The following is a 21007-nucleotide window of genomic DNA, read 5'->3' as shown; positions in this document are numbered from 1 at the left end:
TTGATTTTAATTGTTTTGTAAACCGCCCAGAGTCGTTAATGAGATGGGTGGTAACAAATTCAATAGATAGATAGATAGATAGATAAATATAGTTGGCACAGCTCTACAATGTACAATCTGTAATCTCTTATTTTATGCCAGAAGCTCTGGTTTCAGGGAGACCATGAGTTCTAGGCCTCCCTTTGGCATGAAAACTGGTGGGTGACTTTGGGCCAGTCATTCTCTCTCAGCCCAACCCTCTTCAAAGGGTTGTCATGGGGAGAAACTTAAATTGTATAAATAAAGGTGGGTTATAAATCTAGGAAGGAAGGAAGGAAGGAGGGAGGGAGGGAGGGAGATTCCCAGGTAGAGACCTAGATCTGCAGAGATGTGTTGCAAGCTTTTCGTAATTGTGATGTACAAGGCTTGGGCTCACTTTCCTTCCCCAAGTTGCTTTGGGACTCACAGGGTAAAACATGTAGGTAAAAGTCAAGTGTCCTCAGTCAAGCTCAATTATTGGTGACTTTGAGATATGCCCATATTGCTACTTCCCAGTCCAGTCTCTGTGTGTGTGTGTGTGTGTGTATTACAATGCAACAGATACGAGACACAGTAAAATAAGAGCTTGTAGAGGTATCTGGGGCATCCTTAAATGCTAGTAACTGGAGGGAAATTTTTTCACGACATGAATCAGGTTTACTACATTTGGTAATGCAGCAAAATGAGTTATGTATTTCTGTGTTGTAGCACAGTCATACTTTTTCTACCGTGGTTAAAGAAATTATTTCCTCTGAAGCAAGTCTTGTATTTCACTTCTCTTTCTGTGTTATGACCAGTGGTCACATGTTAAGCTGGAAATCTCAAAAGCTGTTAAAGAAGCATGAATTTCGATGAACACCAAAGTTCTCCTAGTTCTTAGGAGTACCTTGTTATTTGTCTTAGGTGCCACTGCAGGAACAAGAAGGTCCATCGATGGGGACGATGGGAACCTTTGAACTCATGAGCTCCAAAGATCTAGCATACCAAATGACCATTTTTGAATGGGAACTTTTCAACTGTGTTCATGAGGTAAAAAGAATGAATGCCAATATGCTTTTAAACATTTTCATCTACATCAGGAGGGGGTAGGATAGATTGAAGATCTGTATATTTTCTGCCAATTATTAAGCCAGGGGTGGGGGGGAATCTATGGAAAAAAACCACAAGTGAAATATATGCAAATCATTTCTCATCAAATTTAATTGACTTTGTGCCTTTTTAATCATAAAATTAATCATGTATAGAGAAGAAGCAGATCTTATACTATGCTGCATGTTTATGAAATATAGAAGTGGAATTATACTTTATTTAAACAATAGTTACACATTTGTCTTGTGTTAGAAAGGAGGAGCAAGTGCTGCTTATTAAGCTATGAAATATCCATCTTCATTGGGAATGTGAGGGAATAAAGACTGAAAAACAACTACAAGCAAACCTACATTTTAGAGCAGAAGCTTCATTTTGCATCCCATGCAGTATGAAATAACCAAAGTTTGCTATAACCTCCAGATCAGTGGTTAATATAAAGCAGAATGCTGTCCTCTCCTTAGTTTGCCAACGCCTTTGAAATCATGGATTTAAATCATGGTTTGAATACAATTCCCGGTTTGTGTTAGTCAATGCTTGTCCAATTCAGTCATAATGTTAAACTCTATGTATTTCAAATTAAGAAGGAGAGAACCAAAGCCTTCCAGAGGGAAGAAGAACCTAAACATGTCCTCTCAATTCAGCCATTTTCAGCTAAACCATAGACTTTTTAAACATAACAATTGATTTTTGTTTAAAGAGTTCTTAATTTTTTTTAATGAATTCCATTTCCTTCCTTAGCTGGAACTGGTTTACCATACATTTGGGCGGCACAACTTTAAAAAGACAACAGCCAATCTGGATTTATTTTTACGAAGATTTAATGAAATCCAGTTCTGGGTCGTGACGGAGATTTGTCTTTGCTCCCAGCTCAGCAAACGTGTTCAACTCTTGAAGAAGTTTATTAAGATAGCGGCCCAGTGAGTAGACTCCAACACATAGGCCTGGTAACCCTCTCCCACTGATGACAGTAGAGCCGTAGGAGGAGGATCAGGGCTCTATATTTCTGGCAAGCATGGATTCTCTTTCTTTTGTACAAAGCTAAACCAGCTTGAGAGAAAATAATGTCTTCCTCTTTCTGAGTGAACTGGTTTGGGATCAGGGATGGATTTGCCCAGAACACTCTATTTATTACACGAGAGTTTTACAGAACTCTGTGCCTCAGTTTTACACGGCTAGGTGTTCTAGTACACTGTTCCCAACCTTGTACCTTCTAGACGAGTTGGTCTAGAATCTCATTATCCTTGGTTAAGATGTTCCTGGTTTGGATTGATGGGGACTGTAGGAGACCACATCTGGAGCATATTAAGAGGTCATTAACGTGGTCTTAATTATCATAATAATTTGGGATGCAATGTAAACTGGAATATTGAATCTACATACTGGCACGTGTCCTTTTAAATTTTTAGCAAGTTAGTGACTTTCAAATTAATAGTGATTTAAGTAAGTCACAAAAGGCAAGTTTCTAAATTCTCGTTTGGACGTTAGTTTCATTGGCTCGTGTATTGCTAACGATAGCAACTGTGGCAGGTTGGCTCTCAGTTCTGTTCATTCTATGCACAATGAATACATATCCAACACACCAGAGGGTGTGTTCAGTCCTTCTCAGCCAGGGGAGTTAGCACAATAGAAACAAAATATATAATCTTTTTTCGAGTATACATCTTTTTGGTTCCATATTACAGTATATCCAGTAGAGGGCAGTAGCATATACAGATAAGAACAAAACCCAATTCCTTTTCTTAATAATTAGCTCAAAAAAAGAGATGTTATACAACTGAACCATTTGTATAACTTCCATCTGCTGATATGGCAGTCTATTTTTAATTTAAAAAATAATAGAAAATACACTATTATTGAGGCGAGCAACTAGTTAGTCTATCAGTGTTGGTCTCTTGTAATTCCATTTTCTGTTTGCTTCCATGGTTTTAATATTTTTGCCTTGGTAAACTGAATAGCTCAAATACTCTGCCTCTGTTTTTATGCAAAGACCTGGGTAGATTGGATGTCTAAGATAAATTATGATATACTTCAGTTTGATCATGGTGTTTCATATACATACACACAAACCAGGTTAAATAGTAAAAGAGGGGCAAAGTTCTTAGAACAAAAAGCGTTTTTAAAAATGGGGGTAAAAGTAGTTACTGGGCTCCAGAGAGCTTCAAAAGTTCCTGTACTCACAAATGCGTGCATTGAGTTCTGGGTCAGCTCTTAGGTTCTTTTGCAGGGTCGGGTGAAGGGAAAGCAAGGTCAAAGTTGAAGGCCACCCTTTCAGCCCAATGGGGGAGAAATAGCCATGGGTTCTTCACCTCCACTTTGGTTTCTGCAGTCCTAGACTGTACCATTCAGGCAAGCAGATTTGGCCAAATCTGGATGCCTAGATGCTAACCCCTAGTGGATTGCTCCTTCGTACATTGCACAGTTGCAAGTTTGGCTTCTTTCATAAAGCATGTTAATATATTCAAGCCCCACATCATTTGCTCATTAGGTTGACAAAGTACACTGGCAAACCCCTTCTGTTTTTTCATTTAGGCATGCGTTGTTCATAGTAAAATTGTAAAGGTTATTTTTACTATACGCTTAATGTAGTAAGTGTAATCTCTTAGGCTTAGAGAGCAGTAGTGTCATATAAGCGAGAAGGAGCAAGTAAAGTGCAGGCTTGTGCAATTTAGGATTTTAAGAAGAGCCCTGCAGGATCAGACTCAAAGCCAATCAAATCTAGCATCTAATGTGCTAACAAGATGCCCCAGGGAAGCATTATTATGACCTACTGTGCTAAATGCAGTCCAACGATGCTAAGGGGGCTGCAATGAAGATGAGGAGAGAGAGCAGGAAATCTATTGTAGGAACCTGCTCACTCTGTGCCTAAGTGCTTAAACACTGAGAGAAAGGAGCTTTGGAAGTGGGGTTTATCTTGGGGGTCATATGGCACAAACTGGAAGGGTTGGAGGGAGATGATAAGGTTGAGGTCCTGGAAGGAGAGCAACATCATAGGAAGGGTTAGGGGTGATTTTTTTTTTAGCCCATTATTGGACTTCTCTGGATTTTTAAGGGTGGAAATAACAGCAGGACCTCCTGGGAGGCAAACTATTCTTATTTCCATGCATAAACATTCCCCAAGCTTGTCCAAACCACCCCAGATTTGGCAGCAAATGTTCAAATGTTTGGGGAGGGCAAAGATTGGTTTTAAGCCAGAAAGGGGAATGGTTTGACCCTAACCCTCTTGCATCCATTTCCACCTTTATTAAACAAAACAAGACAAAAATTGTGCTGCTAAACTTGGTATACCACAGGTTGCCCATCCCTGCTCTGATGCAGCCATGGGGAAATGGGCTCCACACCTAAAAAGTAAGGTTCGTATTAAGCCATTGTCTACATATCCTTAATTGAAAACAGAACTTTTTTCCAAATGAGAATCTGTGATTGTAGTTCTGGACTGAGTTCTGATAATATGACAGAATGATCATTACTGACTGAAAGAGAATGACTAAATCATTAGAAGACCAATCAAAAACTATCTGCATTGCTACTATATATTAAACCCCTCTTAGTTTAGAATTTCTGGCGATTTAATTTGGGGGACTTACTTTGGGGGACACACCAAAAGAACTAATTTAAATTGTTTTTCCTGGCAATTCCAAATGGCCTTTGCTTCTGCATAAATATCCTTGGAATTGTAACCTAATTTTAATAAACTGAAACTATTTATTGTTGCAATAAAAAAGTGTTTTATATGCTCAGACTGAGTTCAAGTATGTTATTAAGGTCTATCTGGATGAATACAATCCAAAACGAAACAGGTTCACAGAACAGAAGTAAGGCTTCCTATTACCTTTTTCCTTTTCAAATTCTTTTTTCCCCCCCTCAAATTGTGGTCCTCCTTTCTTCCAGCTGTAAGGAATATAAAAACTTGAATTCTTTCTTTGCTTTGATTATGGGACTGAGCAACGTTGCAGTGAGTCGCCTCACAATGACCTGGGAGGTGAGTGCAATTCTTTAAGGACTTGATTTTGATTTCATCTGACTTGTGTTACTGTTTCTTTGGAATAGCAAAGTAGGCTAGGCTGGCAGGGCCCTATAAATGCTTATACTGATGGCGTTAGGGAGAAGATAAGTTTGAGTCTACTTGTGCATCTTTGGGTATTTTCAGTAGCTCTGATTTCCAATTGTTTAATAATAGCAGCACCAAAATGATTCCCTTCCCCTCTTCCCACATACCCAGATGAATAACATTTGGCATTATAGAGAGTGCATGTTTCTGTGGTTACCTTTTGTATAAGGAACCTAAATAACAGTGAGTCCCGAGGTTTCATTAGGGGAAAAACAAAATCACTCCTGCCTGTTCAAATCTCAAATCCAGTGACTTTTTCTGCATTGTACATTGGACTCTTTCTGCCCCATGACTGGCAACCTTTGCTCAGTATCAAAAACAATTTGCCATGAGGCCGGGCAGAGGACTGACACTCGTAAAAAGAAACCTAAATTCCCTTCAGTTTAGAGAACAACCAGCTGGGCTTGTTCCTGGTCCTATGCCTATCTCTTCAGAGGTTAGTTCTACTCACCTCCGTGAGCTTATGCTTCGGCATTTATAGGATGGCTAACTTGCATGCTTCCATGCAAGAATTTACTTGTTCCTCCTTAAGGATTAAATTTAAATTAAACTGTCCGTGCCAGTTAGTGGTAAGCTCTCTTGTTTTTCTGTGACTTCTTCCATCCTGTTTTCTTAATCACAAATAGTCAACCAATAAGAGAAAGTCGGAATAGCTGTTCAGTACTGTGCTACCGGTAATGGTATGGGTTGGTGGTGGTTGGTTTTTTTTTAATGCCTTCAAGTCAATCTTGACTCCTGGTGACTGCCAGGACATGTCCGTGCAGTTTTCTTGGTAGCATTTTCAGAAATGTCTTGCCCTTGCCTTCTTAGGGCTGAGAGAGAGTTGCTGGCCCAAAGTCACCCCACTGATTTAAGGCAGGATTAGAACTCACACCAAACTGGCTGTCTACGCTATTGTAGTACTAGAACCTTTTATTGGAAAGCGGCACCTTTTATGTAGTAACATGAATCTGGGTATTATGTGATAGACCTGTGCTATGCAGTACCTCTAGGAAGCATGCACTTGATAAACAATAAGCCTATAAATACTGCAAAGATTTGTGAGCGATGTTGCCAGGTTATCGTACTTGGGGATGTGGTTGAAAATGGGACCAACAAGAACATGGAAAGAGACCCTTTCCTCAGATGACTGATGGGAAATCCAGATTGGAATTTAATTTCCTTTGCGGCTGTTTAACTTCTGTGAACTAAAGAGCAAAGCAATCTCTATTTCCCAGGATATTTTGGGGTCTGGAACTAAATCTGCTCCAAGCTTCATAGTTCTCTATTTATAATCTGGTTGCTAGGAAACTTGCTGTATTTTTTGCTGCTGCTTTGTTGTAAATGAGTGGTGGAAGAACAAGACTTTCTGCCATCTCAGACAATGTTAGAGAACCAGAAACAACTCACTCTGCCCTTTCATGTGAAGATGAGCAAGATCATTCTACTCACCTACAGAAGGGCCTGGTGGAGGGAATGCTGTCTATGGGAATAGGCAATGTGAGCCAGACAACTGAACTGTCCTTGTGCTTTTAGGAAATCAAGCAATCTAAATTTGATACAGGCTTCCATATGGGTGTTTCTTTGTTTTTAATTGGCAGAAACTTCCAAGCAAGTTCAAGAAGATCTATGCAGAGTTTGAAAGCTTAATGGTAAATGGCAATAGAGATTTAATTCTATGCATGGCACGTTCTGGACATATTTTATTTCTGAACTAAGTTCTAAATTCCTCTACTTTCTACATTTTATGTGTCCTTGTGTGACTTTAAAGAATTTATGATCCCTTTACAGTGCTGATAAAACAAGCATATATGACTAATAAATTACACTCTCAGGGAACCTGTTCTGAGAAAATGTCTGTCCTACTTACAGTCAATCTGGGAAATCTAGGAAACTTTATCTTCCTTACATATCCCAACTTTAAATTTGATCATGCATTCTTTTTACAGAATCATAGTTTTATAGCTTGTAGAGATGAGTCAGCAAATGCATGAACAAGAAAAATCAGAGAATTTGATAAGCATGTTGCATTATAACCACACGGCCACTGTTGCTACAGATAGCTGGTTGCCCTTTTTAAAAAATATACTTTTTAAAAATTAAAAAGATTAAGACACTGATCCTGCTTTAAAAAAAAAAAGTGGTTGTCACTTACATAAATTTGAGTTTGTCCAATACATCTATCTTTCTTTTCTTTTGTTTTTTTAGGATCCTTCAAGAAACCATAGGGCCTACAGACTCACAGTTGCTAAACTGGAACCTCCTATTATTCCCTTTATGCCTTTACTCATCAAAGGTAACAAGCTAAAGGGAAAAAAAACAAGAAGATACATTAAAAAATAAAATGAGAGATTTTAGATCCTGTCTCTTCAGTTTCCCAAGCCATGAAAACAAAAAAAAAAAGTTAATTTATCTAAATATTAACTTAGTAGCAAACAGGGCTATGAAAATACATTAAACCCCTCTCTCCATGGGATTTGTATATTTTAAAATCTTCTGTTCTTATCTTTTTTTTAAATTTGTAATAATATTTTTATTCTAATAACTTTTTATCTTTTTATAATGCCTGTTTTTATTCACTTGTTATTTTATTGTTATTGTTGTACGCCACCCAGAGTTGCTTTGTGAGATGGCGGCTATATAAATGTGATGTATTAATTAATTAAACATTACTGGTTTTTTTACAAGAAAATGCTTCAACTAGGTAAAGATATATCAGGATCAAGAAGTTGATATATATTCCCCAAATTCAACTGCTGGTGCTTATGTAGGTTTATTTATATTGCAGACATGACATTTACTCATGAAGGCAACAAGACCTTTATTGACAATCTGGTGAACTTTGAAAAAATGGTAGGTAATGTGTATTCCAAAAGCAAATGTTTCGGGCAGTGACATCCTTATCATGCTGAAATCCGTGGCAAAATAATAGCTTTGATTTTGGAATGTGGTTTTCTACTGGTGTGCAAAAAGAGCTTTAGCAGGCAGACATTGCAGCAGGAAGCTATCAGATGTTAAATTAATTCAAAGTTGCAAAAGATCCCATTGCCAAGAAAACTCTCTCATTATCAATCACCTAGTAATTTTAGTTCCATGGATCCAGAATAATGTCTTTTTGACACTTGATTTCCTCTTGCAGGTTAGCTTTATTCATTGAATGAATGAAGCAGTGGCAAGTTTCTCTTACAAGATGATTACACATCACTCTAATTTTCCTCTGTCCTGTTTTTTTTTTTTTTCCCAAGGTTTAACCAGAGTGGTCTCAAGTTCCTTCTTTTTCAAAAGCAGCAGTTTTTCAGGGCTATATCGCTTCAGAATGCTGATGACTGGAAGTTTTTCCTATTACTGTTTTTTTAAAAATCAAAACATAAAATAAATCCTGGGTCTCGATAAATGTTGAAGAGAGAATTTTTCAAAACTAGCTGATATGGCAAATTCTGTGGGTAGAAGGTATTGCATAAAATAATTTTCAGTCATATGAACCTTCACCATTGTAGTCTGGGGAGGTTCAGATACAGGTTCACTGCATCGCTACTGTGTGCTATGGTTAGGTTTTATGCAATGTGTTGTGGTGTTTCTTATGTAGAAGCCTGACGCCCTGTGTTGTACTGTTTCTTATATCCAAGCCCTGTGCTTGTACATTTGGGAGAGACTGGCCCCATGTACATCATGAGGTTGTTTTCCATTGATCAAATGATGAAATAAGCTTTCTTTAACTTAAATCTGTACCTGTCAAGTGCAAACACTGCAGGAGGAAAGATGCAGTTGCAAGGGTGATGAGGCAGAGGAGAGGAGTTCTCTGTTTTGAATACCTTTGTGATTCTTGGCAGATATATAAAAGCACACCAGTGAGTCTTTCTGACACTGCGGGAAAAACCATAAATGCAGTTAAAGTTTGTGCTGCTTCCATTGACTGGGGAATTAAGATGTCCCTAGGCAGCAGCACAAGTGAAAGGAGAGATGACAGGTCTAGAAATGGCTGGGACACTGATGGACTTCTTGAGGGAGAGGAAAAGGTGCACAGATGCTCCCCCAATTGCTCCACAGCTGACAAGGTTTGTCTCAGAACTGTGCCCATGCTCCTTGCAGAAGACAGCCACAAGCCATTCCAAGACACTTTTACAGCAGTTAAATACAGAATAGTGCCATCAGCTGCTGGTTCTCCTATTTACTGGGGCCCTTCACCCTTGAGGTGTGAAATGAGGGTTAGCAAATGTGTGCACGTTAGCTTTCAGGTTTTATGGATCTGAACAAAGGGAATTCACACACTGATCCTTATGGGGAAAAAGAAGGGGCAAGCATGCTTTCATTTTTGGAACATAAAGATTATGCAAAAAGTGTGACTTAAACAGTAGTTTTTGTATGATATGTATGAATATTTATAACAATATCAAAGCCGGGTCTAGGAATGGATTAGCAGATAATGTGGCTGGCCCGCTGCCATGATTCGAGGCTGTAGACGACTTGGATTGGAACTGTGGGGGTAGGGGGGCTACATGGAGAAGGTGATTGGGAGGGGGAGCAAACCCTGAGCCCCCATGGCATTGTCTGTTAGTTCTGTTTTGGAGGGATCCAGATCTTCACTTTATGTTGTTTTCCCTCAAAAGACTTCCAAAACACACTGCATAAAAATAAACTAATTTTAGGTGGGTATACAGTGTGGTACAGTTGAAGAGTTTGGCTGCTCTTTCTGAAATGCCTCCATTATTATTATCTTGTCCTTATATGCATGACATATAATAAGACCCACTACCATTTCTGTACAAATCAATATCATGGGCAACTCCTGCATCATAAAATTACTGTTTTAGAAACAGCCTTATAATTAAAATAGAGTTGAGAGGCTCCTTTATGCTTGTTATGGTGTGTAAGGGATATGTGAATTCAGCTTTTTTGATGTTACATTTGCTTGAGTTGCTTTACTAATAGGAAGGAATTATCAACATTCTTCCGTAATATTAAGGATGACTCAACTGAGAAGGAAAGGAAGTTAAATTACAATTAACTTAAATTCCATTGATTTAAATGGATTTACTATAAGTATGACTAAAGGAGGTATGATCTGCCTCCTAGGAGATGCTATAGGAAGGTTGTTTTTAAGCTTACTTGAATTCAGCATAGTTTTCAGAACTGCCTCAGGTAAATGGGAATGAGAAACCTGTTCAATATTGAGAAGTACAGAAATAAGGCATTTTGCTAAAGGTATTGATGGAAGGTGCCATCCTATTTTGCTTTGATAGCAAAGGATATTTGGCTATCAAATACTGAGGATGGCAGAGGCTGAAGGAATTGATAGCAAGAAATTAAGAGGATAGAGTATCATATGGTCTGTGGGGTACTCCCTGAAGTATTGAACTGTTTCATTACAAGTGGGTCAACCTGATCAGCTCATGGAATATCAGGGAACACCATATTGTCCTTATAAAACAATGCTGGGCAAAATGGACTTGCTCTGATCCCTCAAAGGGATTTTTTAATATTCCTAGAAATAAACTTTCACCAGCATTCTACATGCTGATTTGAATTGAGGAGGAGGAGGAGGATAGTACATGTACTGTATATGCATTCAAGAATGCAGGGTACAGCATGATTAATAGACTCCAGCATTAAGAGGACTGCACATAAAGAACTAAACAAGCTTAGGTGAATAATTTCTGCCCTGAATATTGTCTTCCTTATCAAGCAAAGTTCCCAGACTTTTTGAGCTGGTGGCGAGTATATGAACTTTTGTAAAGACGTCATACATGCTCTTAAAAAATGGTTACCTTGGGAGACTGGAGTAATCTCAAAATAGTTATAGCAGAATGCAAGACTTGAAATGGCTTCATGCACACCTATTATCTCCCAAATTTCCTATCACTTACCCCCAGTTTAATCTTTGGAGTTTTTCTTCTAGGTAGGTGTCCAAGTTGGACAAGGAGTGTGATAGATAACAGTGGAAATGTCCACAAGCACATTGGTGCTAATGAGCTCCAATTTGGGGATCTGGGAAGTACAGGATTGGTGCTTAAATTTTCCTTCTTTGGTGATCTTTTTCTTCCCCTCTATTTTCAGCGTATGATTTCAAATACGATTAGGACAGTGAAATTTTGTCGGAGTCTGCCTTTCAGTAAGTATTGTAATATATGTGTTACCATAATGACAATTTTTCATGAGTTTCATCAGCATCTAATGTCATAGATTGGAGATAATGAGCAGAGACTAGAAGTACAGGCAGAATCAAATACCACTGAAATCAGCTTCTCTAGATTTTTAGAAGAGAAAGGAAGGTACAATTTTGAAATGGGGGGGGGGCTTTTCATCAGATTATGAATATTATCTCCACTAATAAAATAATAATGCATCATTCTCCAGTATCAGTCAGAATAAAGTAATGCTAAATGTAGAACTGGTTTAGTAAGTTTTTAACATAAGCCGCCTCGAGTCTCAGTGGCAATATAAGTCTGATAAGTAATAAACAATAATTTGCTCAGGTTTGAGTTTGACTAAGCATATCAATAGCTCTTCATTTCTGTTTCATCAGGTCTTGATGCATCTCAAGCAAATAAGAACCATCAGGATGTCCGGAGTTATGTACGTCAATTAAGTGTGATTGATAACCAGAGGACTTTATCACAGATGTCACACCGTCTTGAACCACGGCGTACTTAAGTGTTTTTGGAGCTTATACCTCCCTTTCTTTCTCCAATACAAGGTCATTCCTAAGAATGTCACCTCTTCTTGCTACTGCACTGCCACCGCAGAGAGAAGCAACAATGAATTCTAAAATCTTTGGTCATTAATGCACAATGTTCCTGCCACCCAGGAAACAACAGAGATGTTTGGCTGTTGAAGAGGACATGATCTGTAACTGGGAGGTTGCCAAGATTGTACACTCCTCATTCATGTAAAAGTTTTGTACATAATAGAAATCTTTATTTAAAAATGGAGAAGATTCCAAAAGCTGGTAAGAAGAGAATTGGAGAAAAAAGTATGGATGAGTTCTAACAGAATAAATTAAAATGTTTTCTGGTCCACTACCAAATTAAATGCCCAATGGGTTTGCATGTTCAGCTCACGTGGGTTTCAGTAGCAAATATCACTAGTGGCAGAGAAAAGGTACAATAACATCCTACCATGGTTTTCATATTCAGAGAATAGTTAAAAGCCTTTCCCTGTAAGAGAAGTATATTTTTTAAAAGTCAACTCTTAACCACACTTGCCTTACAGCAGTAGAACATTGTGGCCACTTCAGCAGCCCTAAGATGGCTGAGTCCCTAATACTTTGGTATCTATTCATGTAGATTTCACAGTTTTTTAAGTTCTTTTTAATTGCCAATCAGGATTTTACCCAGTCAGAATAAAGTAATGAGGTTTTGGAAAATAGCATTAAAAGCAGGTGGGGAGACACACATTTAGAAACAGCACAATCTGCACAATCTGTTCAAGGTAATATTTTTCTGGATATTGAAATCTTTAAAATCAGCTGTACTGTTGGCTGATTAAAGTTGTATTTCTAGACTAAACTTTACAGAATGTCTTCTAATTTTCAGGAATCATTTTGCACTTTTAAACGGGCCGTATATGAAAGTGTTAATTTATTTCTTTATGTGTTAGGCATTGTTCCATAAAAATTATTTTATCTATTTTATTTAGCATGTAATTGAAGTACGAGTTTCTGTTTGTACTTGGTCTGTATTTCATGCTAACAAGGAGATGGTTTATGATTTATGTAAATAAAATGCACTGCATTAATATAATTGCCAAACAAAATATGCTTCTTCTTTATTTAAAATGGTGGCACCTGCCACTTTTTTCTTAATCCTTCTTAATCTGTTGCCATAGGTATTATCTTTTGCAGTTGGACTTTGCTATTATTAGTAATAAGTACTTTCACTGACCACGAAATCCAGGCCTGAGCTGTTACTGTAGAAAATAACTGGATTTGATTTAGATGATATCATAGGCTGCCCAATTTACTTAGGGTACAAATCCAAAGGGAGATTCAGAGTTCTCACTCGAGGCACAAATGACCAGGCTTAAATTGTCTTATTTCAGACATATTATGTGAAAACCTAGCTCTTTGGAAAAGTCTATAATGCTAGGAAAGGTGGAAGGAAAGAGAAGACCAGCAGCAAGGTGGATGGACTCAGTTACAGTGGTGATGGGAAGACCTGAAAGACCAGGTTAGAGACAGACTTTCATGAAGAAAATCTACCTATGTGGTCACTAAGAGTCGACACTGACTTGATGGCACATAATCAATAAAAAAATTGAGTAGAAAACTACAAAGGGATGTAATTTAAAAAAAAAAAATTGAACAAAATCAGATGATGTAGGCAAGAACAGTAAGGCTGTTCCTGAAAGACTGGGTGAAGTTTGATTTCAGATAAACAGGTGCATGATTTTTTAAACTACACTCCTTTAATTGATGGTGTTTTTAAAGGAAAAAGGCAGGCAATTTTCTTTTTTTTAGACACAATTAAAATCACATTTGCAGGCAACATTGACCCTCTGGTTGGACTAAATCCTATAAGTTTATGTAGCTGTTGGGGTTTCATGGTACAAACAATATTCTGATGATTTGGGGAATAATTGCTAAGATAGCTAATGTGAATTGCCACCTATGGCAAGTCAGAGTAGTGGCTGAGTAGAAATTGGGCATCTGTGGCTGCCCTTCTCAAGAATGAAAGCTCAGTTTGCATTTTACTCTGTGAAAAAAAAAAAACTTGGGTTAAGAAAAATGTCACTTCACAGTTCTCAGCAATCTCTGTGGATGCCTGTGTTTCCTCCTTAATGGTATTAATTGTCTTTGCATGAATAATCTAGGAACACAGCTGGTGTACAGGAATTTATACATTATCAAACTAATACTGCTTTTGAAGCAGAGTATTTTCATCTATGCTACTTAAGCTACCCCCCGTGGTCTCAAGGGAGGTAGATGTTGATGATAAAATAAACAGCTTAAATTAGCACTTATGACAATTGATATCCTCATTAGGTTTCATGTCAACATTCACTATTGAAGATGGGGACAATTTTCATCTCTTAAAGCAGATTTTAAGTATGCTTCTTGGCTTTAAAAAATAGAGTGACATCAAGATCTTATTCCATATTGAAGAAATTCTGGTTAACAATAGAAGGTGGAGCAAATGAAACAATAGGCACAGAAGTGGGAATAAGGCAGTAATGAATGAGAAACCTACATGAGAATGTTAAGGATGTAATTAAAGACAAGATTTGGGGATGGGTCCAGACAAAGTTGTCTTTTTTAAATAATAACTTCCCATGAATACTTCCTGTATTTTCTAAATACACCCCTGCCCAAAACAAATCAGTTGAAAAGGGAAATGTGGACTAAGATCAGTGAGTTCCAGTCCATGATGGCGGTAGAGGGAGATTAAGCCCATGATCACTCAGCTATTGGGCGCTACAGGGCTTGGCTCTTCTCTTGCTTTTACTTAATATCTATATGAAGCTCCGGGGAGAAATCATATGTCAGTATGGGGTGAGGAATCATCAATGTGTCAATTATATCCAGACTCAGACATGAATCTGCCTATCTGGTAAGATCTGGAAGAGAAGCCCTGTCAAGAGTCCTGTCTTTGAAAGAGTGGTGACACCTCTCTTACAGAAAAGCTTGCCCTCCTAGGTAAGAATTACAAATTTTCCCTGATGAGTTTCCATAAAGAAATAGAAACTTGGCTCTGGGAGAGAGCGTGGAGATGTCAGGCTTTGGTCTCTACACCTATTAATCAGTCCCATTACTATGTATACTATTCATTCATTCATTCATTCATTCATTCATTCATTCATTCATTCATTCATTCATGCCTTTGAGTCAGTTTTTGACTCCTGGAGACTGCCTGGACTAGTCCCTGCAGTTTTCTTGGCAAGATTTTGGAAGTGGTTTGCCATTGCCTCCTTCTTGCCAGGGCTGAGAGAGAGAGACTGGCCCAGCTTCATGTCTAAAGCAGGACTATAACTCACAGTCTCCTGGTTTCTAACCTCGTGCCTTCACCATTATGCCAAACTGGTTCTCATACTGTTTATTACTGTCATGTAGCTTTTTATCCTTCAGATTTTCTGTCTGTGCCACTCTGAGCTGTTGAGAGTACAGCGGCATAGAAACAATAGCAATAAATAATTCAAATAAATATTTTTTGCAACTCACCCCAGATCTTTGGATAGCCTCATACAGTGGTGTTATGTAAACATTTAAAAACCCAATGAGGCATAATCAAACATTGTGGGGTGCCGTAACATAAATGCTAAGGAGTCAAGGAGTGAACCCTTAGCACTATGTTCTGGAATTGATGAGGCAGCTAGAAATAAACCTAGTTATCAGCCCAGAAGATAGCGATATATGCTGCCTGGGGCTCAATAAGAAGTGGGTATAAATCTAACAAAGTCCTGCTCATACGTAGGAACTGGGCATGGGTCTCTGTTACCTGGCAATGAGTGTTATCAGGTAGGGCCAGGGAGGGGGTGGGCTCTGAGAATTCAAGCTTACAAGGCTTTAGCTCTGGGTGTTAGGACAAAAGTATCTATCGTCAGCTCTCTATCTGGCAATTATGTCTAACTAGATGCCAGCTTTTCTGATGTACTTGCTGGATTTGACCCTTGGACTTTGTTTCTGTTGACTCAGTACAAACTTCATCTTCAATAGGAACCTAATATAAAACCAATTTGCCTCCAGTTGTCAGTCCAGACAGCTCATCCAGGAATAGAGCATAGCTCAAAGTGCTGAACATTCACTAGGTTGAAGGCAGTACCTGATATGGGCATGTCAAATGTCACACTCCAAAGATGGGCAACACCGGAAGCTGGGGTTTGGTTTTGTTTTTTGCAGGAGTAAAATAAGACTTTCATCCCTTGCAAGACTTAAGGAACCCATTTTACATACACACACACCCTAAAAAAGGACCAGAAAATGTTGAAAATGTTGCCTCCATCACTCAGGAGGCTTTGGAGGGACATCATTAAAGGGTTGTGGCAGGCTATATGTTATACTTTTTGCTCTCTTCAATAGCTGATGGTATTTAATGTTGCTATGAAGTTTAGGAGAACCAAGAGTTACCCTATCCTATCTATTTCTGTAGCAGGAAAGATCTTAAAATCAATCAAAGTGGGCCCAAACTGTCAGTCTTATTGAAAAATGCTTAGATGGCATTACAGGGCCACAATAGTTTACCAGAATAAGGAATTAGCAAAGGGCAAGGAGATATTTAAATCATCTGGGCTAAAACTGAGTACCTTGAGGATTGTTCAAGCCAGTGGTTCTTTTAAGATGGTTCCTATGTCAAAGAAGTATTACTTTCTCCTTGAACCAGCCAATCAGACATTCCTGCTATAGGTACTGATCCCAGAATGCAAGAGTTCAGCCTTGGCATGATAGTCCAAGCACATCCAATAATCAAAATTCATCTCTTAGTATAGAATTACAGTGGTGCTTAAAACTTTGTGAACCCTTTTGAATTTTCAATATTTCTGCATAAATATGACCTAAAACGTGATCTGTTTTCCACACAAGTCCTAGAACTAAATAAAGAGAACCCAGTTAAACAAATGAGTCAAAAACATTATACTTGTTCATTAATTTATTGAATATTTGTGTGTGGCAAAAGTATGGGAACCCCTAGGATTATCAGTTTATTTGAAGGGGAAATTAGAGGGCAAGCTGCTGTATATAAACAGGGAGAAAACCCCACACTCACTAGGACTGATGATGTTACCTAGTTGGGTAATGAAACGCTTGCAAGCAAACAACCAAGCTCAGAGAGCACCAAGGATTCCACAGGGAAATTAGAGTCAGGTGTGTCAATCAATGGCATGATAATCAGGTGTGAGTGTGGGAGGTCCTGCCTCGTCTAAAGAAGAGAATTCTGGCTATTCACTATGAAAGTTTGATCTTCACAATACAGGGATGTGGAAGTGTGTTGTGGCTTGAACAAAGGAAATTTCTGAGGACCTCCCAAAACAGTTGTTGATGTTCACCAGGCTGGAAAAGGTTACAAAACTATTTCCAATGAGTTTGAACTCCACCAGTTCACTGTCAGGCAGACTGTATACAAATGGAGGCAATTTGACACCATTGTTAACCTCCCCAGGAGTAGTTGACCAACCAAGATCATGCCAAGAGCAAGTCATGTAATACTTCAAAGTCCCCCAGGGTAACATCTAAGGAATTAAAGGCCTCTCTTGCATTGGTGAGTGTCAGCGTTCATGAGACCAGCATCAAGTGAATACTGAACAACAATGGTTTGGGCCTGCTTTGCTGTCTCTGGACCAGGATGGCTTGCCATCACTGATGGAACTATGAATTCTGAATTGTACCAGCAAAATGTCAGGGAACTGAAGCTCAAGAGAAATTGGGTCATGCAGCAAGACAACAACCGAAAACACATGTCATATGACCAAAGAATGGTTAAAGCAGAAGAAAGTTAATGTTTTGGAAAAGCCAAGTCAAAGTCCTGATCTTAATTCTATAGATATGTTGTGGAAGGACCTGAAGTGGGCAGATCATGTGAGGAAGCCCACCAACATCCCTGAGTTGAAGCTGTTCTGTAACGAGGAATGGGCTAAAATTCCTCCAAGCTGCTGTGCAGGACTGATCAACAGTTATCAGAAATGTTGAGTTGCAGTTATTGCTGCCTAAGGGGACATACCAGTTACTGAAAATAAAGGTTCATATACTTTTGCCACACACAAATATGGAGCTTTGGATCATTTTCCTCAATAAATAAATGAACAAGTATAATGTTTTTGACTCATTTGTTTAATTGGGTTCTCTTTATCTAGTTTTAGGACTTGTGTGGAGAACAGATCACATTTTAGATCATATTTATGCAGAAATATTGAAAATTCAAAAGAATTCACAGACTTTTAAGCACCACTGTAGATAGTTCTCAGGCACCTTCTCAGACTGCATCCAACTGCAATGTCAATGAAAATACGCTTTTGGAGATTTCATCACACCCGCAGATAAAGTTAGAATACAACAATCTCCATCATCCCCCAAACAAGCTTTTCCAGATGATACTGAGAAGAATGGCTCGTTTCCCAAAGGGAAATTCTGAAAAGTTTCTTTAAGTGTTGACTCACAGAGCGAGTTTTCTGCCAGGTGCTTTCCCATATAGACCAGCAGAATAGAGAAACCTATTTAAATGTCTCATGGAATCTGCATACTGGTTATCCAATGAAGGGAGTTGGATTAGTGAGGTTTCTGGGGATCAGTTAGATTTTGGGAGCACCGTCAAGCAATTTTTTTTTTCTTAACTGAAGTCATGAAGTAGTAGCATAGTAATAATCAATGCAGAGAGAAAACTACAAATGGATGAACAACAAGAGCTCCTTCTCTTCCTTACCAATCTATACATACTTCCAAAAAATACTAATTGCTGTAAAACTTTTCTTGCCCATATCTGTTGTCCTGCCATTTTCTCAAAGAAAGTTCCAACATCAAGAGGAAAATCCTATCTTTGATTGTTCTAAGAAGGTTCCAAGATTTTTAGTTGAGACCTAGAGATTATTTTTTAAGGAATCCTGAAAAAATACATTGGGTATTTCAGTGTAACAGGATTTGCTCTGCTACTAGGTTCTTTCAATGAAGGTAGATAAAAAGACAAAACAGAATAATTCCCTTGACTGGAAGCGGAAAGGCCAGAGCAATTCTGTACAAGTCAAATAACTTTTAATATAATTTTTAATGCCATTTAAAAATCTAGCCAAACAAGTTAAGTGAAATCAAAGCATTTAACCTGCAGGGGTACCTACAGCGGATAATGAGTTTTGCTATGAAAAAAGAAAAGAAAAAAGAAAAAAAGAAATATTTTAACAAAAAGTAACTGGAGAAAATTATAAGCCTAAATTGTTAACGTAGCTTCTTAGTAAGGTCAACTGCATAATATATGGTACCTTAACCTCTTCCAGCAATTTTTAAACACCATGCAGCTTAAATAGCCTTCTTCTGAATTCAGACGTATTTCTTCTGGGAGACTGGAATGCAAATCAAGAGGTAATAGTGGAAGGAAATTAAAAGATGTGCTATTCTCATTTCATTTTTTTCCCCTACTGATAATAAGAAAAGCAGCATAGAGTGTGGTATAGGAAAGTGAACCTCTGGCTCTCTGAATAGCTTTTCTTCCACCGTTAATCTGAAATGCATTACACCCTGCCTTTTCAAATAACCACCGTGGTCTGTACTGTGATCAGCATTAAAGTTCAGCAGGCACCAGCAGCAGATGTCACCAAAGGTCATCATATTAACTATCAAAGGAAATAATAGCCAGCTTTAAAAAGTGTTATTAAAAAAAAAAATCAGAAACTTTGTCAGCACCCAGATCCAACTTTGAGGGTAAACATTCCATGTGCGGATTTCAAATTTTGGAACTGAAATGAACTGAAGGGATGTAGAGAACCTCATCTATGGACATCCTGCTTTAGTGTGTGTCTGTGTGTCTCCATTTCTATGTAAGAACAACCTTCCCACGCATCCACAGCTAAATAAAATCCTCACGCCATGGACATCCTTCTAACCCTGATCTTCTCAGAATTTTAGCATTCTCCTTTTTCCTTCAGCCAGCCATCTTATCCTGGAGGAAGGGAGCTTAGCTTCATTCTGTTCTCCGCCTCTTTCTCCCAGATAATGGAGATGCCTCTGAAGAGTAGTTCTGCATTCAGAGCAGGGGACAGTATGAGGGCATCTATCTAGGGGTTCACTCCGCCCCAGGATGAAAGGAGGGCTCCCAGGCTCACACCATAAAGCCAGGTTTACCAGATTCCAAAGTACATAAGAAATACATGCTCCCATCTAAAGAACCCTTTCCTGGCTAAATACATCACTGCTAAATACCTAATTGACCGCTAGTTTGGTGTAGTGGTGAAGGCACCAGGCTAGAAACCGGGAGTCCATGAGGTCTAGTCTTGCTTTAGGCACGAAGTCAGCTGGGTGACCGTGGGCCACTCGCCCTCTCTCAGCCCTGGGGAAAGGCAAGGGCGAACCACTTCTGAAAAACCTTGCCAAGAAAACTGCGAGGACTAGCCCAGGCCGTCGCCAGGAGTCAAGACTGACTCGAAGGCACAAAAAATAAAAATAAAAAAAATAAAATTTAATTATGAAATATTAATTATGCCAACACAGGCTCGAAAGCCTCCATGGCTGCCATCCTTTTAAAGATGTTCCTCAGCAAATGAAAGTAACAGTACTGTTAGTCTTGCCTCCATTCCAGCTAGGTCTTTCACTGGGAATGTCTCCTATTCTAAAACTAGGGGAAGAAAATTATGGGGATATTCAGAAAACCAACCTTCCTACTCCCCAGCCCTTCCGGTACTAACCCAGAGCCCCCCGTATTGTTCCAGGGTGCTCTGACCACTCATAACGCTCTGCAAATCAGGACAGAAGCCTCAAACCGATGATTGTCAGCCCCTCCGCCCAATGGCCAAGCGTAAAAAGAATGGTCAGTAAATTATTGACTGCATTGTCCTACCCACCAGCTTTACACACACACACACACACACAGAGAGAGAGAGAGAGAGAGAGAGAGAGAGAGAGAAACACACCCTGTCTGCCACTTCAGAGAAATACATGGACAATAAATAAAACCCACCTTTTCAAAGCTACTGACACTTCCATGCTCCTCTGCTGGTGTGCCAAGATCACTGTTTTTGTGGCTGGCTAATAGAATCTGCCTGTCTGGAGCTGGAACGATGCACAAGCTGCTTTTGCTACCTCCTGCAGGAGGCAGATAACCCTTTCTTGTCAGCGATGCCAGCCCTTTGAGGTAGGCTAGGTCAGGAAACAGGCATAAGAAACAGGCATTTTTTAAAAAAAAA

At 38.8% G+C, this 21007-nt stretch overlaps 1 protein-coding gene across 1 annotated transcript in view; it reads left to right on the top strand.

Annotated features, from left to right (window-relative positions):
• Nucleotides 1-12935, top strand: part of RAPGEF4 (Rap guanine nucleotide exchange factor 4) — a 166872-nt gene extending 153937 nt beyond the window's left edge. Inside the window, exons 23-30 of the mRNA XM_088135803.1 lie at nucleotides 922-1047; nucleotides 1846-2024; nucleotides 4996-5086; nucleotides 6796-6846; nucleotides 7403-7490; nucleotides 7983-8047; nucleotides 11249-11303; nucleotides 11718-12935. Of these exons, the coding sequence (XP_087991929.1) occupies nucleotides 922-1047; nucleotides 1846-2024; nucleotides 4996-5086; nucleotides 6796-6846; nucleotides 7403-7490; nucleotides 7983-8047; nucleotides 11249-11303; nucleotides 11718-11845 (783 nt within the window). The 3' untranslated portion in view covers nucleotides 11846-12935. The remainder of the gene's footprint in view (nucleotides 1-921; nucleotides 1048-1845; nucleotides 2025-4995; nucleotides 5087-6795; nucleotides 6847-7402; nucleotides 7491-7982; nucleotides 8048-11248; nucleotides 11304-11717) is intronic.
• Nucleotides 12936-21007: the final 8072 nt, after the last annotated feature.

Source organism: Python bivittatus, unplaced genomic scaffold (assembly GCF_059951505.1).
Source record: "Python bivittatus isolate LINGU-HERP-01145 unplaced genomic scaffold, Pbiv_v1 ctg000200_np1212, whole genome shotgun sequence".
In the NCBI taxonomy this organism is placed as follows: domain Eukaryota; kingdom Metazoa; phylum Chordata; class Lepidosauria; order Squamata; family Pythonidae; genus Python; species Python bivittatus.
The sequence above is the reverse complement of the archived record's forward strand: the minus strand, read 5'-3'. Positions and strand labels throughout refer to the sequence as shown.